At 40.7% G+C, this 20869-nt stretch overlaps 1 protein-coding gene across 1 annotated transcript in view; it reads right to left on the bottom strand.

Annotated features, from left to right (window-relative positions):
- Window positions 1-20869, bottom strand: part of SLC25A24 (solute carrier family 25 member 24) — a 253836-nt gene that overhangs the window by 134684 nt on the left and 98283 nt on the right. The window contains exon 3 of the mRNA XM_069232406.1: window positions 3288-3375. Within this exon, the coding sequence (XP_069088507.1) occupies window positions 3288-3375 (88 nt within the window). The remainder of the gene's footprint in view (window positions 1-3287; window positions 3376-20869) is intronic.

The following is a 20869-nucleotide window of genomic DNA, read 5'->3' as shown; positions in this document are numbered from 1 at the left end:
CCTGTTTGATAACAGAAATACGGGAGACCCCTGTTCACATCTAAACGATTAATGTTTGCTCCCTCACTGGGAGTGTTCATGTATTTTAGTGCAAGATTGGGTAGGAAACCAATCAAGCACCTTTCTTCAGCTTGATAATGCTAAATGTGTGTCCGCCACATCTTATGGTAGAGATAATAGGGGTTCAAGGATTGCAGTATCAGACAGGTTGAAAAGAATAGATTTGCCAGGTGTCTATTGGCTGTCTTGCAAACACTTCAACTTTTGGGGTCCACGAGGAGTTGGGTCTCAAATATATTTCAGATATCATTGCTTTAGGACCGATGATAAGGTGAATATTGGTGTGGTATAGGAGCGAGCCGGCCATAAATAGAATGATCATCACAAAATGTCTCACAATGGATAATGGAAGAGCGATTTCTTTGCTCGCTTATTTAAAAGCTGAACTTACTACTCTGGGTTGTCCGGACCTGTATTTGTGCCAGGATGAGATCCCTAAAGCAGACTGCGAGTGGGTTAAACATAACTTTACCTGCGTGCTGCTGCCTTAAGGTAAAGTAATGACTTACAGAACCTACTGCCCGTGCTTATTGTTTAAAAAAACTGAATTATGTTTGACTTGGGTGATCAATATTTACAACCGTCTGTTATTGACAAGGTTTAGACTCAATCTTTTTTTAACCACTGACCAATTTTCCTAAAAGGTGATATGCTCCGGGCTCTTTGGGACCCTGTGAGTGTGATAATGTATCTACCCAGCCCATTGTACAGTTTGTGTTGTTCTGACCACTTTTTTCTTGGCCTAGAGAAATATTTCTGATACTTCTTTTAAAAAACGTAAAATGTAAACAAGTAAGGCAGCCATGCTACATCTCCATATGCTCAAAAATATCTTTACCTGTGTGCGCATAGGCAACTGTCTGAGCAATGTAATTAAGCCCCGGGAGGCGTGGACTTCATTTTTATTGGGGATTTGAGACAGTGTTGTAATGGTTTGAAATGTAGGCAGCACTTTACATTATATGGCCAATTAAGTTCTTCTGTTATATATGTGTTCATGTTTGTATGTTTTTTTATTTATTTATCTGATGTACTCTAATTAGCGACATGAGTTGCCTAAAGTTATTTATAGACCGCGTTGCATTTTATGTCTTTGTTAATTGATGTTGTATTATAAAGAGTGATTTGCTGCCAATCAAGAAGGCAGATTCATGTTGTATGTCCAGACATTATTTACTATGTACCTCTGTGAGATAATAGCAACTTATATTGAGTGTTCAATCAAACTGAGACAAATGCCTGAGTTGGGCTGTCTATGATTAATTTGTAAGTTACGCACTTTAACAGCACTGCACTTTCATGTAGGAGAGCGCTTAAGACAGAGAGATATTGGGTGCCCTAAAGAAGATATATATATATATATATATATATTTTTTTTTTACACTTTGTCTTATCTAATAAACTATGTATTCTTATGTGAGATTACAAATGTACTTTTTGTGACTCCATGGCCAACAACAGGGCAAGGGCCGGGTTGTTACTCATTAAGTTGTAATCAACGTACTTTTCCAATGTTGCACTTTTAAGTACGAGATTGTTTATGATAGAAAGATGCTGTTTTTTATCACTATAATTTTTCTTTTTCTCCTTTATGTGTTTGTAAAGTGATATTTTATTTTATTTTTTTGTGAATTTCATGGCCAATTTCGGGCAGAATAAAATATCTGATGATGACGACTTCTGATGCTACAGATTAAGGGCCTGATTCTAACTTTGGAGGACGGTGTTAAACCGTCCCAAAAGTGGCGGATATACCACCTACCGTATTACGAGTCCATTATATCCTATGGAACTCGTAATACGGTAGGTGGTATATCCGCCACTTTTGGGACGGTTTAACACCGTCCTCCAAAGTTAGAATCAGGCCCTAAATCTCTTCAGTCAGTCAAAGGTTGGATAAAATCAAATGAACATGACACAGATTGTTTGTGCTACAACTTGGTCCTTATGGAAAGTGAGAATAGATTGGCACTTCTGCTATAACTACCAGACATTTTTCAATTGCAATTTCCATTACCATTTAACAGAGTAATTGCCTTTTCATAGTCTAGGTTTTGTGGGGTTCCTCAGCATGCGACATTATTTCTAGGTAGGCCGCAGTAAACAGTTTGTCTTTACTGGAACTCATGGAGCTTCTTATAATACCTGTAATGTGATCACTGTCATGGCCTTAAAAACACTGGACTGATCATTAGCATTCAAAAGTCTTAATAGCATACCCTCCGTAACATTTTTTTATTTTACTTCGCACCGCTCTTCTGCCATTCAAGAATGTCCTACATATTATCTAATCTAAAAGTACCCAAATTAACAAACTTGGATGATGGAATATCGCCTTATAGCCTACCGTAGCAGGCTATAAGGCCATTAAAGGCCCGAGCTGAAGGCTCAGAAGGACTTTAATGCCTGTGCAGCCCAGCTACGGAGGGCTTTAAGTCTATTAGAACCTTCTGCCACTAGAGGGCAGAATGTTGTAATAAATAAAACAAAGGCCTCTCACTGAGCCCGAGGAGATTGAAATCCCCTCAGTCTCCCTGTGGGCTTTGTTGACAGCAACAGGCTTCTACAGGCCATTAGAAGCCCAGAGCACTCCATTGTTTTTAATGAAGCTCCCAAAATTTCAATGTTCTAATGTTGATTGGAGCGCGTGGTTGAATGTATGTGTGGGCAACTAACTCCACGATTCCATGGACAAGTGAATACATGGATGGACAAATTCTGTTTTTCCTCTAGGCTCGGTGGCATAATTTAGCTCAAACTCAGGAATTTTGGAACAGAAACTCTTGATCAGCATAACATAACCGCATGTCAACATCAAGAATTAGCTCACAGAGCATTGTTTTCCATCTGATTTTCAATTGTCACCATCTGAGGTGCAAATATTCCTCTACCAGGAAGCGCGTATGTGCTTAAATTCCATACATTTAGCAACTTCGCTCAAAATCCATCATTTATATTTCCAAAAAGAGTCAAAAACGTAGCTTTCGGAGCAGGTTTGATTTCTCTTTGCCTTGGCCTGAGCTTGTTTGAAGACACTCTGCAGCGCCAGGTGTCCCCTTTGTAAGATGTTAATTTGCAGCACTTCACCAACACCTAGAAACAGACTCTCATGCATATGTAGGAGAAAAATGTTGGATAACCTTGTACAGGGGGGTTTATAAACTGTAGCACATAAATACAATAAAACAATGGTGAAAGGTTAAAAGTATAAACAAGATAATTCTCACCTTTTAAGAATTTTTGCTGCGTGGTCTTCTGAAATGTTCATACCCAGTGCACGGAGCGACTGGACAACTTCTGAGGCATCAATTGTACCTACGTGGTTTGAAAAAAACAAACGTTAGAAGTGTCAGAAAGTATCAAATATGCTCTCAAGTAATGGAAAACCTTTTAAAAGCAGATCAGAGGGAGCTGTGATTCTGTATTACGTAGCACAAGCTTAGCTTCTATCAAAGAAAAAACAAATTAAGCATTTCGTATGGTGCTAACTCGTTTCTGTAAATATTTTGAAGAAATAGAAAATAAACAAAACTTTTTCAGTTACACACTGACACCACTAGGTGACTCTCTACCCAGGCAAAAGACAGACCTGCCTTCAACTGAAAGCAGCCCAGCCTCCGCTTGCCACAGAGATCAGGATTCTATGCCCAAAGCTGTAAGAGAAACGAGTATTGATAAAGCCAAGATGTCTGGCTGTTCTTAAATAACTGAAGCAGTTCTTCATTGATTGGCGAGTGTGTGTTTCGTTAAGTGCAATGGCGAGTAGATGAATACCACAATTCACCCACCCAGGCATCCAAAAACTCACACGTCCATCCATCTTTGAGTTATTCTTTCACACAAACATTAAACCATTCATTTAGTAATCCATAATTCACTCTTTGTACTCTTCTTGCATTCAATCCGCCACTGACCTGCACAACCACACACACACACAACCAGCCGTCAACCAGGAAGATATTTCATGAACCATTTAAAAACGCCAGACTGATTGGTTTTTGATTAGATGGCAAATAGTGCTCATCATCCAGAGTTTGTTACCCGAGACCTCCATCTGAGGTAGTGGCTAGCTGTCGTGTTGGTGGAAGTGGATTCCTGAATTCATGGTGTGGCAGAGCTGGTCTCCGGAGTAAGAGCAGTTTACACGTGTTCCGTTTGTGACGGTGTGCTATCATTTCTGTATCTGCTGGTCTTAGGATCTGTTCTATATCCAACTCTAAATTACATTGATTTTTGAAAAGGGAATACAAATAATGAAACCGTTTCTGATTTATCCCTCAAACCATAACACTTCCAACTTAAATGCTGTTAATAAAAAGTGAACTGTATTCTCCCTCGTCAAACAGCACGAATAATGTATTCACCCACTGTCTTGTCACAGTGATGGCAGAGAAACAGTGGTACAGGCATGAGAAGGGTTACGCGGAACAACATAAATAACTTAAAATGAAGGAGAAAGAGCATTCATTTAAGAGTCATCTTTTAGGGAAGCTACGTATTGTGTGAGGATTTTATGAGTCTGGGCAGACAGTGAAGTATGTTCAATTTATTTTCCAAGTACTTCAGATAACCAGCTAACAGTTATATGTTTATCTTTCATAGAGACTACTCTTTGCACTCAGTACACTGCTAACGAATTAGATTCGTGACCACCATGGAACACAGAAAAGGTCGTGTTCACTTTAGGGCAGGCTAAGGTAAGACCACCAAGTAGGGCATAAGCTTAAATGTACCATAATATATTGATTGGGATCCGTTTTAGGGTTCACTTACAGACAGCTTCAGATGTTTATTGTCAAAACTTATTGTCACTAATATATATATACATATATATACACACACACAAACACACATACATACATACATACACACACCTCCCACCCCCTTACTGGCAGTCACCGGTATGTAGTTATAGTTAGGACTATGTTTCCATAGAAAAAGCGTTTTTTGACTTGCATATATCTTTGGCACCATTTGACGAATATTCACGAAGATTCCCAAAAAAGTGCCCTGGACGGAATTACACCAAATTTGGCAAAAAGCTAGCTAGCTGTCGGTAGGCTTTTGGTTATTTGGTGTAAATCCATTCAGTAGTTTACAAGAAATGAAGGAAAATCTACATCCAAATCATAACTCCTGCCCTAAGGTAACTATAACTCGTGATTCGCCATGCATAGCTTATTGCTTAACATATTATATCATTGATGACATCTTCTACGGCATCTTTGATATTACTACTGCAACATTTGCAATAACATTATTGATATGAAAACTGTGCATGGCAAGAGAGCGAGATATAGTTACCTTAGGACGCAAGTTATAGTTACTTGAAATAATTCCAACTATAACTGCTGAATTTCTATGATTTTGTACGAGTGAATTCAGAACTTAACTATAACGTCCTTGTAACCTTTGCAAAAAACAAAGGTTATAGGGACGTTATAGTCAGGCATACATTTTAAATGTACAAAACCATAGAAATTTATCTGTGAGAGTTATCGCAAGTAACTATAACTTGTGCCGTAAAGTAACTATTACATGCGCCCCACCATGCACTGCTAATTACCCCACAAATTACGGCACTTATGACATCTCTGATTACATCATTGGTAATAACAATATAGTATTTGTAGTAAAACTTCTGATGAAAAAACTGTGCATGGCGAGGGCATGAGTTATAGTTACCTTAGGGCACGAAGTATAGTTATTTGGGGTAACTAATTATAACAGAATTGTTTTTATTGTTTTGTACATTTAAAATATCAACCTAACTATAACGTCCCTGTAACCTCTGTTTTAAAAAAAACAAACAAGGGTTACAGGGACGTTACAGTTAGGTTTTGAATTTATGCGCACAAAATCAAAGAAATTCAGGAGTTATATTCAGTTATTTAAAGTAACCATAAATCGCGGCCTATGGTAACTATAACTCACACCACGTCATGCACAGTTTTTTCTTCAATAATTTGATTTCAAATGTTTCACTGATATTTTTATTGACCTTACAAAAGTTGTCATGAGTGCTGTAATATCTGGGGTAATTAGTAGTGCATGGCAAGGGCGCAACTTATAGTTATCCCAGGGCACGAGCTGTAGTTACTTGAAATAACAATGTAACTGCTGAATTTCTACGGTTTTGTGCGAGTAAATACAGAGTCTAACTATAACATCTGTGTAACATTTGTTTTTTAAACTGAATTTCTAAGGTGTTTTTAAACTCCATTTCCTAACTATAGCGTTTCTGTAACAATTTGTTTTTAGTGATTTTTTATGTTTTTTAATGTAAAGAAATGTTCATTACTGTACATTAATCCAACCACCAGCGCGCATGGTCTTTGGCTGTGCGCTGTGGGGGTTGGCAACAGGGCCTACGGCTAACCCCCTATAACTACCCAATCACGCGCCATATATGGACGCAGGGCCTGTCTCTCTCTGTGTGAAAATAGGTGTGGAAGGGTGTGTCGGGTGTGAGACTGGCTCTAAGAGTGTCTGTATGGGTATGAGATTGTCTGATTGCACTCCAACAGAGAAAAGATTCATTCACCTACACAAAAGAATTTCAGAATCATTTTTTAATATAGAATCACAGAGTAAACTTCGCCAAGTCCAGGAGTTGAGATCATTTGTCCTTTCCAGAAGTGGCGTTTTAGCTACATTCATACTTTTAAGTGCTTCCTGTTGAATTTCAATTTCTGTCAAATGAGCATCCTTACCAAAACGGCCCTTTGTGTGTGTGTGTGTGTGTGTGTGTGCTAGGGGACCCAGCCATCAATTCTGGGTGGCCAGCAGGGCACCCTGTGTGCATTGGGGACTGTGGAAGGAGGCTGAAGGCTCCTGCGGTCCCAGCCTGCTCCTTGCCTCCTGCTGGAGCCAGCACTGCTGTCACAGAGAGGGAGTTGCTAAAGATGCAGTTCCCTCCCTGTGAAATCAATAGTTTCCTTTGTTTCCCTACCGGTGGGTAGGGAAACAGAGGAATCCTCTGCTTGCAGTAAGCGAGAGCTGTTTCACAGCTCTCACTTGGTGCAAGCGGAGTGTTAGCTCTGACTTGGCAGCAGGTGTCAAAGCTGAGATGCAGGCAGGGAAGCAGGGGAAACTATTCCTCTCACAGAGAGTGAGCTGCATCTTTAGGAGCTCCCCTCTGTGCCCCCCCCCCCCCAGAAGTCCCTACCCATTTTGACCGGGTGCGTGGGGGGGCACCCAGAAGACATGGCCTGGCCCTGTGGGATATATATATATATATATATATAAATAAAGGCCCGGCCCCAGGGGATGGGTTCCAATGGGCGAAATTGCCCTGGGGTGAGGGCCACACGGAAATGTAGTGGGCCCCATGGAATGGGGTCCCCAGGACTGAAACTGACCAGGAGAGGGGGCCAAACAGAACTGCGGCCAACTCCTGCTGCACATGGCCAAAGGCTGTGTGCATCGTGGGGTTGGATGGTTAGGAGGGTTGGCCACAGAGACTGGCTACAAGTCAGGCGCTGCAGACAACCGCCGCACGCACGGCCGAAGGTGACTGGATTAACTTATAGCAATGAAATTTACTTTACATTACAAACAACCAGGTTACAGGGAAGTTATAGTTAGGCTGACATTTAAACATGCAAAACCATAGAAATTTACCTCCGGTTCCGGCAAGTAAGAGCAGTTTGACCGGAGTGTTTGCTGTGACTTGGTGGGAGCTGTCAAAGTTCCCGCCAAGTCAGAGCAAACACCAATGTCTTTTTTTTTTTTTTCGAAGCCAAGTCCTAACATGGCTGCCAACACTTCCATAATCAGATCTCAGCACAAGATCGGTAGGGTTTTTCACGTCCCTATATATACAAATTTGTTTTTCCTTCAATTACTCAAAAACTACTGAAAGGATTTACACTAATGATAAGGTCACTTTCTAGATCAAGAGCTACCTTTCTGCCAAATTTAGTGTAATTCCGTGCAGTGGTTCAGGTGCTATTCCTATTCGGAATCCCAGAGGAAAAATACATATGGAAAAAGTTTCTTTGGACCCCCCCCTTTCTTGGCCCCCCGCTTAACAGCTGTACCCAGAACCTTCCAGACAGACGCTGAAGTGAGCGTCGTCTTTTTTTTTGTTTTTTTGTTTTGAGAATTTCGTGAAGATTCATCTAACGGTGCCAAAGATATAAGTAGAACAAAAAAATATTTTTCTATAGAATCTATGTCCTAACTATAACTAGCTAGTGGTGGCTGCTACAAGGTACTATATATATATATATATATATATATATATATATATATATATATATCTCTCTCTATATATATATCTATATATATATAAATATTTATCAAGTATTTCTCCCGAAATAACGAGGCTCTGTAGTGGCGGTCTGACATGGGATCGGGAATCCCACAAATATAAATCCAGCATTTCCTTATCCCGTTTTCAAGGAAAAAAGTGAAGACACCTTCGGACAGTTGCAAAAATATATTAACAATAACACGAATGGCTTCCTCCCAACGCGTTTCAGCCGTAGCCTTGTTCATGGCGCAAGTGATTCTGCCACCCGAATCCAGCCTACGCGACATGGCGCCCAACGTTTGGTCAGGCACTAATTTTCAGGTCTTCCTGAGTATCTTTGTCTCACTACATGCAAAGATACCTAGTACTATATACGGAGACATCCGAGGTATTTAGGACTTTCATCCTCAGCTAAGGAAGGAGTACCTAACTAATGCTGTAGGTTGTTCAAGCTTAAACCCTAAAAGGATATTCCCCATTTGGTGTGCTTATTTGTGAACAAAATTTACCATTCATCATGGCGAACCCGCAACAGGTAGTACTGAAGCAGGTGTCTTAATTCAAAATTATTAATGAGTGTTAATGTATTTTGAATAATGAGTTATGAAGAAAATGAATAACGTAGAGAAAAATAATGCACACGTTTGAAAATGTGACCTCGGAGAATGGCCACCAGTGTTCACGAATGTACTAATTAGTGATTAATACTTATGAAATATTGAAAATATATTAGATTAATGTAGTAATATGTCATATTAAGGGTTAGGAAGTATGCTCTAGCTTAATAATTGTAGGCCTTAACTTAGCGAGTGTCTTGGCCTAGTTTTGCCAGGCCTCATGCAGAAGCTGTATTTCTTAGCGGTTAATAAAATGCTGACCGAGTAGAATTAAACTGAAATGTTCATTGTCTTGTTAAAAGTGCTTAATCAAAGCTTTCTATGGGAACCGACGGACAGGAGATGATGTCTTTAGTAATGTATTGAAATGTGTGTAATGTGTGTGGAGGTGTACTTTCCCAGGACGTGAATAATGAAGACACTGACTAGAGATAAAGATGCAGCAATTTTGTTACCTGACGAGCCGGATGACGAGGACATCATAAAGTGGACCAATCAACTTTGTGTGAAGAGCGAAATATTAGAATTCCTAGATTTGGTGTCGAAACATTATTGGGTAGTGTCTTAACGTACGATTGATTGACCAATAGGGAATTAGGGGATAGTTTAGGTGACTTTGATATAACAACGCAACAGATAAAAAAAAGACTTCAGACCAGATGATGAGACTAGAGAGAAGATTTTAGGGAATTACTGCGATATTGAGAGAAGAAGAGACTCGAGATTCTGACATTGGGCTCATACTCTCTGACTGAGATGCTTTGCTGATCGATTGATGACTTGAGGACGAAGACTGATTCTGCTTGCTGACCCACACCGTGGATAGGTAGATATGACAATGTGACTGAATCGCATTTTATGCCTTTTCTTTCTAGGTTCCAACTGCGCTGTTTTTGATAAGTTCCCTAGTTAGATGTTTTCTCTAAATTTGTGTTCTAAATTGTTTTGCATGAAGCCCCACATGCTGATGCTAATCTGGGTTAGTTGAGGCTTTTCATATGACGACTGAGGATTTATAGGGACATATGTTTGACGAGCTATCTTGCTGAATCACATATCGCTATTGCAGCTGACTTTGCTATTGATTTGCCCCGTTGTCTTAGAATGTGTCGTGATTCAAGCATTGATTAGATTGCATTTCTTCCATCACTTTGGTCAACCAGTACTGTTTTTATATGTGTTTCATTTGATTTTGAGATTAATTTACATGACTTTAGCATTGTTAATATAAGGGAAATAAACTTACTAAAAACTTTTACTAAAGGTATGGTTATTCATGGCTGAAAGGTCATGGTGAGTGATTTACTGACTATTGATTACTGAATTGACTAATGGTTATTGATTATTGTGTATTGATTATTGAATCTGTTCTGAAACTATGGTAAGAACATCCTAAACGAGTCAAAAGGTTCATCGACCTATACGTGCCCCATAGTAAGTTTACTTATTAAGGACCAACGCGTTAACAGTTATGGGAGAAGACTGATGGTTAGTCTCCATGGGAGCTGGCCATAGCTGTTCAGAACAGTGACACATGTTAAAAGTTGTGATAGGAGACTGGACAGGTGCTCCTAGTTATGGTAATAGATTAAGATTGATCCGTTAAGAGTTCACTATCATTGAGGAATGGATTTTGTTTTTAAAAGATCACATCTGTAGAGAAAATGATGTTCCCTTAAGCCCAGAAATGACTTTCCAGATCCTGGATCCTGCCATTAGTGTTGGTCATGTTCCTGGCGTACTGGTGATGGAGTGAGAGAGAATAGGTTGCGCTTGCGCAGCTTACGCAAATCACAGGTGAATTGTGACGTATCTGAGGATTTAGGGAGTTTGCGTACTCCAAATGAAGTTTTAGTAGGAGTGTGCATACTCTGCAGTGTGAGAGTAGGGAAGTCGTCGAACTTCACATGTGTGTGGCACTTTGTGCTCAAAAACTGTCTACGCGATTGTTGATGTACGGACCCTGCATGGTCTAAGACTCCAGAGAATATTGTAAAGTGTATGAGACACTTGGTTATATGTTGTAATCTGTCTGGTTTAGTAGGTTGATCGGGCGTGGTCAACAAGTCAGTGTATGAGTTAAGTGGGCGAGAGGAAATTTCGACTGAGATTTAGCGAGTCCTATGAGCACCAGCACAGACCCATTCATCAGTTGCGAGTAAAATTTGCGGGTCGAATTTTGCTTGCAAATCTGGGAGACCGAGAAAGAGAAATAGCTGCATGAGCAAAAGGGCCATCAGTGAAAATCCGTAAGGTTTCTGAAGCGATTGTGTTACCTTTCCTGTAGTAAACCAGCAGATTTGTTTTGTTTTTTTGATTAGTGCTCGCAATGTTTTGCATTAGTTTTGTGTGAACTGGAGTTTAGGAGGACGAGCTGCAAGACTTTGTCAGCCGCAGTACGTTTGTGTGTGTGACGTCATTGGAGCCGCAGTGGGATAGGTTGCTTAGTGAGAAGGATTGTGCATGGATTGGCAGCCGTCAGTGAGAGGCAATTGGTTGAGAACATGGGTGAAAGGAATCCTGGGAGTAAAACTCATTTCCTGATTTGATTTTGAATAAATAAAAGTAGAAAAGATGAAGTTTTTCAAGGCGTTGAAAAGTGACATGAGAGGAGATACTTACCTAAGAGCAAATGTAGGGGAGCCCTCACCGCCGGAGGGTACACCGGCTTACGTTGTAATGGAAGAGAGAGGTGTCGCACCCTGTCTTTGGTTAAAACAATGGTGCAAGTTGACAGAGAAAAGTGGGAACTTAGCGTTCCCCGAAAATGGGACGTTCAATTTGAGACTTTTGGAGCAATTGTGGATGGCAAATGGAAATTTGAGAAAGAATAAGAAGTGTAGAAAAATACTTTAGCGGAAGCTAAATGGGATTGGGAACAGAAGAAATGTAGATCAGTGACTTTGCAGGATGTTACGTTCTTTCCAGCGATTACACAGGCAGGATCAGAAGGAAGGTTGCACCGATAGTGAGAGACCGACTACCACCGTGTACGGTGCATGAGCGTAGTCCGAGTACTATTGTTGATCCAACAGCCCCAGCACAATCACCGGGAGTCCGGTTCAGGTTAATACCAACCTGACACAGAGTGCGGTGCAAGGTAGTCCTAATGTGCTGAATACCCCACAGAATGCTTCTAAGGGTGAGGAGCAAATAAATTGTGTGAGATTGAGCATGGAAGCAGGTGAATTAGTTGAGGGAACAATGGGGGTAAATAGATTAGAGTCCTATATAGAAGCAGTGTGGAGATACTTATACCCAAGGATTACAAGAGAAGAGAGAAGCATGGCATAGAAATTGAGAAAACAAAGCAATTAAAGAGGAGTTACAGATTAGATTTTGAGGCTCAAGTTTAGGGAGCTTTAGAGAAGTGGGAAGGCAGATGGGTAAAGAAAAGAGACAAGAGGAAAAGAGATTCTCTAGAAGTGACTGAGAATGTACAACAGGACAAGGATCCAGTGAAGATTTTGCCAATGAGAGAAATTCTAGGGGGTAATTTTGTTCATGTTCCTTTGAGTCGGAGTGACATTCTATCCATTACAAATGATTATCCAAAATTGAGAGAGAAGCCAGTAGAGTGGTATCAGCAGATAGACAGGTTCGTGAAGCTCGCAAAGTGTTTGTGGGAGGACTTGAACACCTTACTGGAAATAGTGGTTCCAGATGACTTGTGGGTTGGGTGTAAGAGAGCTGTAGATTGGCCAACAAGTGACCCGGAGAGAGATAAGAATACAGGTGCACCGTCTCCTGAGGTAATTAAATATTACTATAAGGTGATGGAGTTTCTGAAGACAAGGATTTCGCTCAAAAATATTGATTGGCAGAGGACTGATAGGACAGTGCATGGAGTGAAGGAATTGATACATGCATACTATGAGAAACTGTTGAAGGCATTCAAGGAGTACAGTGGTAAGGAAGCAATTGAACCGAAAGACATGCTGCATTGTGTGTTCAGATCTGTAGAAGGACTGAGACCTAAAATAGGTCAGATGATTAAGAGTCATTTGATTTGCAGGCAAGCAAAGCCGATCAATGAGGAGTTGCAGTATGCGAAATACTGTAGTGATGAGATTGAGTTGAAAAAGTTGGAAGAGAAGGCAATGGTGATGCAGATTACGGCAGCTCAAACAGGAGTGCAAGGAAATTTTGTACAGCAGATGCTGCAGCAGCAAGGAAATGTCATGTTCCAGTCTCAGATGAGAGGTAGGGGTCACAGAGCCGATATGAATCGTGGTCCCGATTTGAATACTGTCTTAGTTCAGAATGATGTGCAGGGAATGAAGAAGCTATTGCTGTGTCACATTTGCGGAGCCGTGGGACACTGGAAGCGGGAGTGTCCAATGATGGTGCAGGAGAGTGTTGTTCAGCAAGATAACAACATAAATACATTTAAAAATGTGAGAGGACAGAAATTGAGGGGCCCTAATACAAACTTCCAGAATAAGGTAAATCAGATGCCCAATTTCCAGCCCATGCAGCAGGTGCAAATGTCCCGTGCACAAGTGTCACAGTGGCAGCCAATACAGCAGCAGGTACCTAGACAGCAAATGCAGATACCTCAAGCCCCGATGGAGCAGCAACAGATGATGCTTACTCAACAGGTCACAGGTCAGAGAGAAGACAGAAATAGTGATACAGTGCACCAATTTCCATTACACAGCGAGAATGAACTACATGGTGAATGGATGAGTGAAAGTTCGGATAAGGAGCCATGTGTGCTTGCGACTTCTTTAGAAGTAGATCAGAGGGGGCCCTATGTGAGGGGAAAGGTACTGGGTTACAGAGTTTCAATTCTGGTGGACATAGGAGCTACACGCTCAACAGTGAGAAGTGCAGAGGTTCCAAATTTGCCCCTTTCAGGTAGGACAGTTCAGGTTGTGGGAGTAGCAAATCAGTATCTGACAAACCCAATTACAGATCCATTTTGTAGTCTACGATTCGAGTCCGGTATCCCTACTGGGAAGGAACTTACTGTGTAAGACAAGGTGTCTGATTACTTGTTCGAACTATGGAATTGAGATCCAGACAAATAGTGACGATGAGGAAGACCCAGCCCCAGAAACTGAGTGTGAAACTACAAATGAGGAGTACCCCTTGATTGAGTTTTTCCCGATGTTCATAGTGAGAGAGCTTCATTCCGATTTGCAGGCAACAGTGCAAAAGAACGTGTGGATTTGACAGAGAAAGAAGTGGATTGATCAAAGGAGTGGAGCCGATTAAGGTCACCTTAAAGCCGAATGCAGTGTTTCCGCAGCTTCCCCAGTATAATATGACACAAGAAGTCTTGATGAGTGCCTCAGATAATTGCAGATTTTGTGAAGCAGAGAGTTTTGAAGAAGGTGTTGAGCAGCCCATGTAATTCACCGAGAATGGGTTGAAGAAACCATGTGGGAAAGTTCGAATCGTTTAGGATTTGAGAAAAATAAATGACATAGTGGTCAAGTGTTGTCCCGTAGTGCCCAACCCAGCTGTAATAATGTTTCAGATTCCATGCGATGCTGAGTGGTTCACAGTGGTTGATTTGTCACATACATTCTTTTCTGTGCCTCTTTATGAGGATAGTCAATTTCTCTTCAGTTTCAAATTCCTAGATCGAGTCTACTGCTGGTGTAGACGTCCTCAAGGGTACACAGAGTCACCTTGCTTTTTTTCCTCAGATCTTGAAAAATAATTTGGAGTCATTAGAATTACCTTTCCAATCGACTCTGGTGCAATACATTGATGATTTGTTGATTGCATCCAGGACAAGGGACAAGTGTAAGTATGACTTGATTGCCCTGTTGAATCATTCGGGAAAGTATGTTCATAAAGTGTCACCATTAAAGTTGCAGTACTGTCAGAAGGTAGTGAAGTATTTGGGATACCAAATTGAGAAAGGGTTGAGGAAAATATGCAGAGAGAGGATTACAAGGCTACTGCAAATAAACCCTCCGACTTCGCAGAGAGATGTTAGTATGTTCCTGGGAATAGTGGGCTATTGCCTCCAATGGATCCCGAATTGTTCAGAGATTTCAAAACCATTGCAGAAGCTGACTCATAAGGATGTACCAGATCCCATACTGCTAGACCAGGATGAAATGAGAGCGTTTACTGAGTTGAGAGAGTTTGTTATGAGCGTGATGCATGTTCATTGTCTGTCTTGACTAAGGTTCATGGAGGTGCTCATCGCCCAGTAGCATATTTTTCAGCTACTCTGGACCCAGCTGCAGCAGCCTTACCAGGTGGTTTGCATGCAGCTGCCACAGTTAGTCAGAGGTTTTCACAGAGTGAAGGAGTGGTGATGGGTTATCCCCTGAGTGTAATGGTCCCTCACTCGATTGAGATTTTACTGACAAGGACGAAAACACAATACTTGACTGATGCTAGGTTAACTAGGTATGAGACAAGTATTTTGGGTGCACCAAAATTGACACTGGAAAGATGTACAGTGCTGAACCCGGCAACTTTACTTCCAAGTGATAGTACTGAAATTGAAAAAGAGGAAGATGTTGAACATGCTTGTCTCGAAGTAACTGAGTTGTACACAAAACCGAGGCCTGACATTAGAGATACTCAATTGGAAGAAAATGGCCGAAATGTTTTTGTTGATGGTTCTTGTCTGAGAGACAACACAGGGACACTGAGAGCAGGATATACTGTGTGCACAACTGCAGGAATCTTAAAAGCTTCCTGGCTTCGAGGAGTATATTCTGCCCAGGTAGCAGAATTGGTTCTCTTACTAGAGCGTGCCATGTTTCTGCTCGATTGAGAGTCACTAAGGAATAAGGATTCAGAATAGTTCATGATGTTGGTCAATTGGAGTCGCAGAGAGGTTTTCTGAACTCTACTGGATCACCAGTGAGAAATGGCGAGAGAATAAAGGAGTTGTTATATGCAATTCAAATGCCTGAAGAAATTGCTGTGGTGAAATGCAGTGCACATCTAAAGTTACAGGACTATGTGTCCTTGGGAAATGGATATGCGGATCAAGTCGCAAGATTCTGTGCCTTGAACTGTATATCGTTCAAGGACAAACGGAAATTGTTACCTGAAGAGGACGCAACATGTACGAATTTTGCATTAAAAGTAATTGACACTTTAGAAGAGTTAAAGTCTTTACAGAGTAATGTTGACAAAGAGGAGAAACGTTCATGGAGCAAAATGAAATGTGTTCAAAGACAGGATGAACTGTGGGTTTCTAAAGAGGGTCAGTTGATTTTGCCAAACAGCCTGATGTCCCAGATGGCAAGGTTAGTACCACATCGGGAGGGATGCCATGGTTCGTCTGTTCAAAATTGATTGGTTCAACCCCAAGTTTAGACAAGCAGCTGAAGCAGTATGCCATTGTTGTGTCATTTGTCAGCAATTAAATGCGGGGAAAGGGACAGTGGTTAATTTGAGCCATACTGGAAGAGCAGGCGGTCAATTCAGCAGAATGCAATTGGATTTTATTGAGATGCCTGTGTGTGGAGGTTTGAGATATATGTTGGTGATTGTGTGCATCTTTAGTCACTGGTTCGAAGCGTACCCTACACGAAGAAATGATAGTCTCACAGTAGCAAAACTGCTGCTTAGGGAGCGGATACTGTACTTCGGATTTCCAGTCTCTTTAGAATCAGATAGGAGAAGTCACTTCAATAATGAGGTGACTAAATTACTGTGTGCAGCGTTGAACATCGAGCAAAGGTTGCATTGTAGTTACCGCCCTGAAGCATCAGGACTGGTGGAGCAGATGAATGGTACTTTGAAGTCAGGGATTGCAAAAAAATGTGTGCAGCTACGAATCTGAAATGGCCTAATTTATTGCCTTTGGTGTTAATGTCAATGAGAAACACACCTGACAGGAAGACAGGACTGTCTCCCCAGGAGATCCTCATGGGCAGAGCAATGAGGTTGCCAGCAGTTCCAGCAAATGCACTTGTCAACATAACAGATGATATGGTGTTGGATTACTGCAAGGGTCTGGCTGATGTAGTCCGCTCTTTCTCTCAGTAGGTGGAGGCCACCACACTACCACTGATCCAAGATCCAGGGCACAACCTGAGAGACGGAGAATGGGTTGTTATCTGAAAACATGCACAAAAGACGTGTTTGGAGCCTCATTGGAAGGGACCGTACCAGGTGGTCCTAACAACGACAGCTGTGAAGTGACGCAAGTCACACTAAGAAAGTGGCATGTCCACTGGATCATGAAAAAGCATTGTTGAAAGTACCAACAACTGTGAGACAAATCACAGCACCAGAAAAGGAGCAAGGAGGAACTGAGGTTGGATCCGAGCTCTCTGAAGACCGTTCCATCACTCCTGTGAGAGATGAGGGTGGAGACCTCGAGGAGGGTGCAGGAAAACCTATCTCAACAGAAACAGCAGGAGAGCCTAAACTACAGGGGGCTCTCCCAGAAGTAGACAATTTCGAGAGACAAATAGAGCGACTGCCAGATCCAGAAGTGGAAGGAGTTGAGGTGGATCAAAGTCAAAGTGACCTGACTCCTCCTGAACCGGTTGCAGGTCAGTCAAGAGAAAACACCACAGAAAAGGAAAAGGATTTGAGTTAAATCTTGAAGAGAACACTGACAGACGGTTCATTGAAAGGAGATAAGTGGTCGAAATCGCAAGTGGACAAAAGAAAAGAGGTGGTTGTTGAACCAACAAGAGAGGAGGAGGTAGATACTACAAGAAGAGGAACTAAGTAAAGGAGAGCTGAATGGTCTTCGAAAGTTGAAAAAAAAGATAATAGCAAGTCAAAGATACGCAGGTCCTGAATGGGCGTATGCAACTACAAACGAATGGCAACAAGAGTTAATGTCTTTTATTTTTGCTATGGAAGTTCAGAATCAATATTTTGAGGAGGCGTGAAGAAGATTGATAAACTGAACTATTGAAACAATCCTAAATTTATTTTTGAGAAAGAGACTGTTGAAAGTAACCGGAAAAGACATTTGATAATCTGATTCGACTTTTGAAACCTGATTTTGACAAGCTGCTAACCAATTTTGACAAGGTAGAAGGGTTCCTGAAAGTGAAACTGAACTGCTGAAAGAAGAGTTGTCTATTTTGATTTTTTTGCTGCAAGTTTTCTAAATTACTTCTCCTTTCTGATTCTTTACAGTTCATGGCTGATTTAGATAACCAGGTTAGAGATGCTAGGCGTTGTAAATATATGAGCATTGGTTTGCCAATTATGTGTGGGATATTGTTTATAGTATTGATTGTGGGTAAGTCTGTCCTTGACGCGAAAGGAGCCAACCATACTTCTGTTTTTGAGACTACTACACTAAAGGCTGTAGAAAAATTTAAGTTGGATGAGAATTATTTGCATGATTATACTAATGCGCAGGGAGAACTTTCTTCTAACGTTTTCTATTGCTTGTTGAGTGAGTATGTTGACACAACGGATGCAAAGGATTTTCTTGTGTGTATGCAGATTCCTTCATCAGTCGAGGAAGGAGTCACCTATCATAGTCTTCCACTAACCTACGGAATAAGTTGAAGTTGGTTACTAACAAGATTCTATAACCAGGGGTATATTCAGTATTTCTATTCCAATCATGATATTGTGTTTTCGTTTGTTCCTATCTTAGGTATTTGAGTAGAGTAGCTAAGTATGGTATGAGAGTGTTAGTTGGAGGATTTTTTTTAACCTACATTGACGTTTGGTACAGCTTATGCACACAAGTATAATTTATATTCTTGCTTACACCTTTAGAGAAGAGCTTCGTAGATCAAATTGAAGACAGGAGAAAGGCACTGAAGGAGAAATTAGAAAAAGGCTAAGAGAAAAGGACTTACAAGAATGATTATGCTTATACTGCAATTAAAACGCAAGGAAAATTAGCTTTAGGTGCATTACACGTAGGGAAGCATTGTATATATATATATATATATATATAGGCCAAAGTCGAGCACTGACACTTTATTTGTGGGTACGAGTGAATGCAGGCATGTGTTGTTGTTTCAGAGTAAATTTACATTTATGTTGAATGGGCAGGACCCTGCGATTCCAGGGATATATAATATTTGTGGACTTAATGCTTATTACCGTCTTCCAAGAGGATGGTATGGAACATGTTATTTGGGGAAAGATTTACCAGATGGAGGATTTGAAAATGTTTCCGAAAATGACTGAATTACATCATAAGAGACAGAGAAGGGAGTCCTCTTCTGCGATAGTGGGAGATATATTTAGTGCAGTGAATCCTTCAATGGGAGTCATCTTGAATTCGATCAAGATTCGAAAGTTGTCTACTATTGTGGATAACATGCTGACACATTTTTCAGGGGCTATACTCCTGATAAATACTGAATTGGCTGCGGATAGAGCTATGACTCTTCAAAATCATCTTGCTTTAGACATTCTTTTAGCGAAGGATGGCGGAGTCTGTAAAATGATTAACTCTAGGCATTGCTGCTCATACATTCCTAACAACAGTAAAGAGATAAGAGACTTACTTAATAATCTGACTAATGCAAATAGTGATTTGAAGGAATTAAAAGAACCAAGTGTTTGGGAAAAGATTGGTAAGGGGTTTGCTTCGATGGGAAATTGGCTTAGTAGCATTTGGAATGGGGTAATATTGAAAATAATACAGGGAACACTAATTGTCGTGGGTTGTCTATTAGGAATATCAGGCTTATGCAAATTATGTAAAAGAATTAAATTGAAAAGATCCAAGAATATTTAGGGGGGGGGGGAGAAAGGAAAAGAATTTACAGGGAAAACTCAAGGAGGAGACAACATTTTGAAGAAATAGAATTATAAAATTGTAGGTGGCAATTGGTGTGATGACACATTTAGTCATCAGAGGAGGGACTGCTGAAGCAGGTGTCTTAATTAAAATTATTAATGAGTGTTTATGTATTTTGAATGTAGAATTGTATAGAGAAAAATAATGCACGCGTTTGGAAACGTGACCTCGGAGAATGGCCACCAGTGTTCACGGATGTAAAAATTAATGATTAATACTTATGAAATATTGAAAATATATTAGATTAATGTAGTAATATGTCATATTAAGGGTTATGAAGTATGCTCTAGCTCATAGGTACTCGCAAACATTTTCCCAGGGCCCAAAAAGTTTGGTCTGTGACGTGCCTGGGGGCCGCACTGATGCCAGGATGGTGGCGGTGGGGTGACTAGGGGGATTGGTGGCAAGGTAGGTGTAGGGGAAGCAAATGATATACACCTAGTGGCTGAAATAAACAATGGGAAACCAGAAAACTTGGAATGAATCCCGGCTTACCCACTTTTCCAAATTGTGTGATCCTAGGCAATTGTTCAGTGTCACTTTCTCTCCTTTTTCTGCATTATCACATTTAGGATGACCTCGAAATACATGATTCATGGTGTGCGCTGCACAAAACCTGCTTCTGTTTGATTTAATAAACTATAATGTTTATGTACGATAGGAACCAAGGCCACCCATAAAGTGCACATACCAAGTGACTTGCCTCTTTAATTTACTATTGGCGGTGTTCTCATGGTAAGGGAAATAAATAATGTTTCCAAATTTATGTTTGAAAACTATCACTTTAAAAGGAAAACATCTTAATGCGCTGATAAAATAAATTGTATTAAGGCAAAACGGTTCTGCATGTTAACTAAATACACTTAATTAATTTTGAAGAGACCGTCTTAGTTTTACACTTATGCTGCAAGATGTCTTTAAAAATTAAGGCGTTTCTAAAGTTAAGTGCAGGAGTCCCTAGCTACTTCCTTTCTTTAGCACCAATTACGTTTGAAATAAATGATTGTGTGTGTATTCTATATTTTTGTTAGTGTGGAGTCGAGCAAACAGCTGCCCATGCTCCTGTTGCCCCAGGGGCCGCATGAGGCCCGAAGGCCGTATCTTGAGTATCCCTGCTCTAGCTTAATAACTGTAGGCCTTAACTTAGCAAGTGTCTTGGCCTAGTTTTGACAGGCCTCATGCAGAAGCTGTATTTCTCAGCAGTTAATAAAA

This window comes from Pleurodeles waltl, chromosome 4_2, assembly GCF_031143425.1.
Source record: "Pleurodeles waltl isolate 20211129_DDA chromosome 4_2, aPleWal1.hap1.20221129, whole genome shotgun sequence".
Lineage (NCBI taxonomy): Eukaryota > Metazoa > Chordata > Amphibia > Caudata > Salamandridae > Pleurodeles > Pleurodeles waltl.
This window is presented reverse-complemented; position numbering and strand designations above follow the sequence as displayed.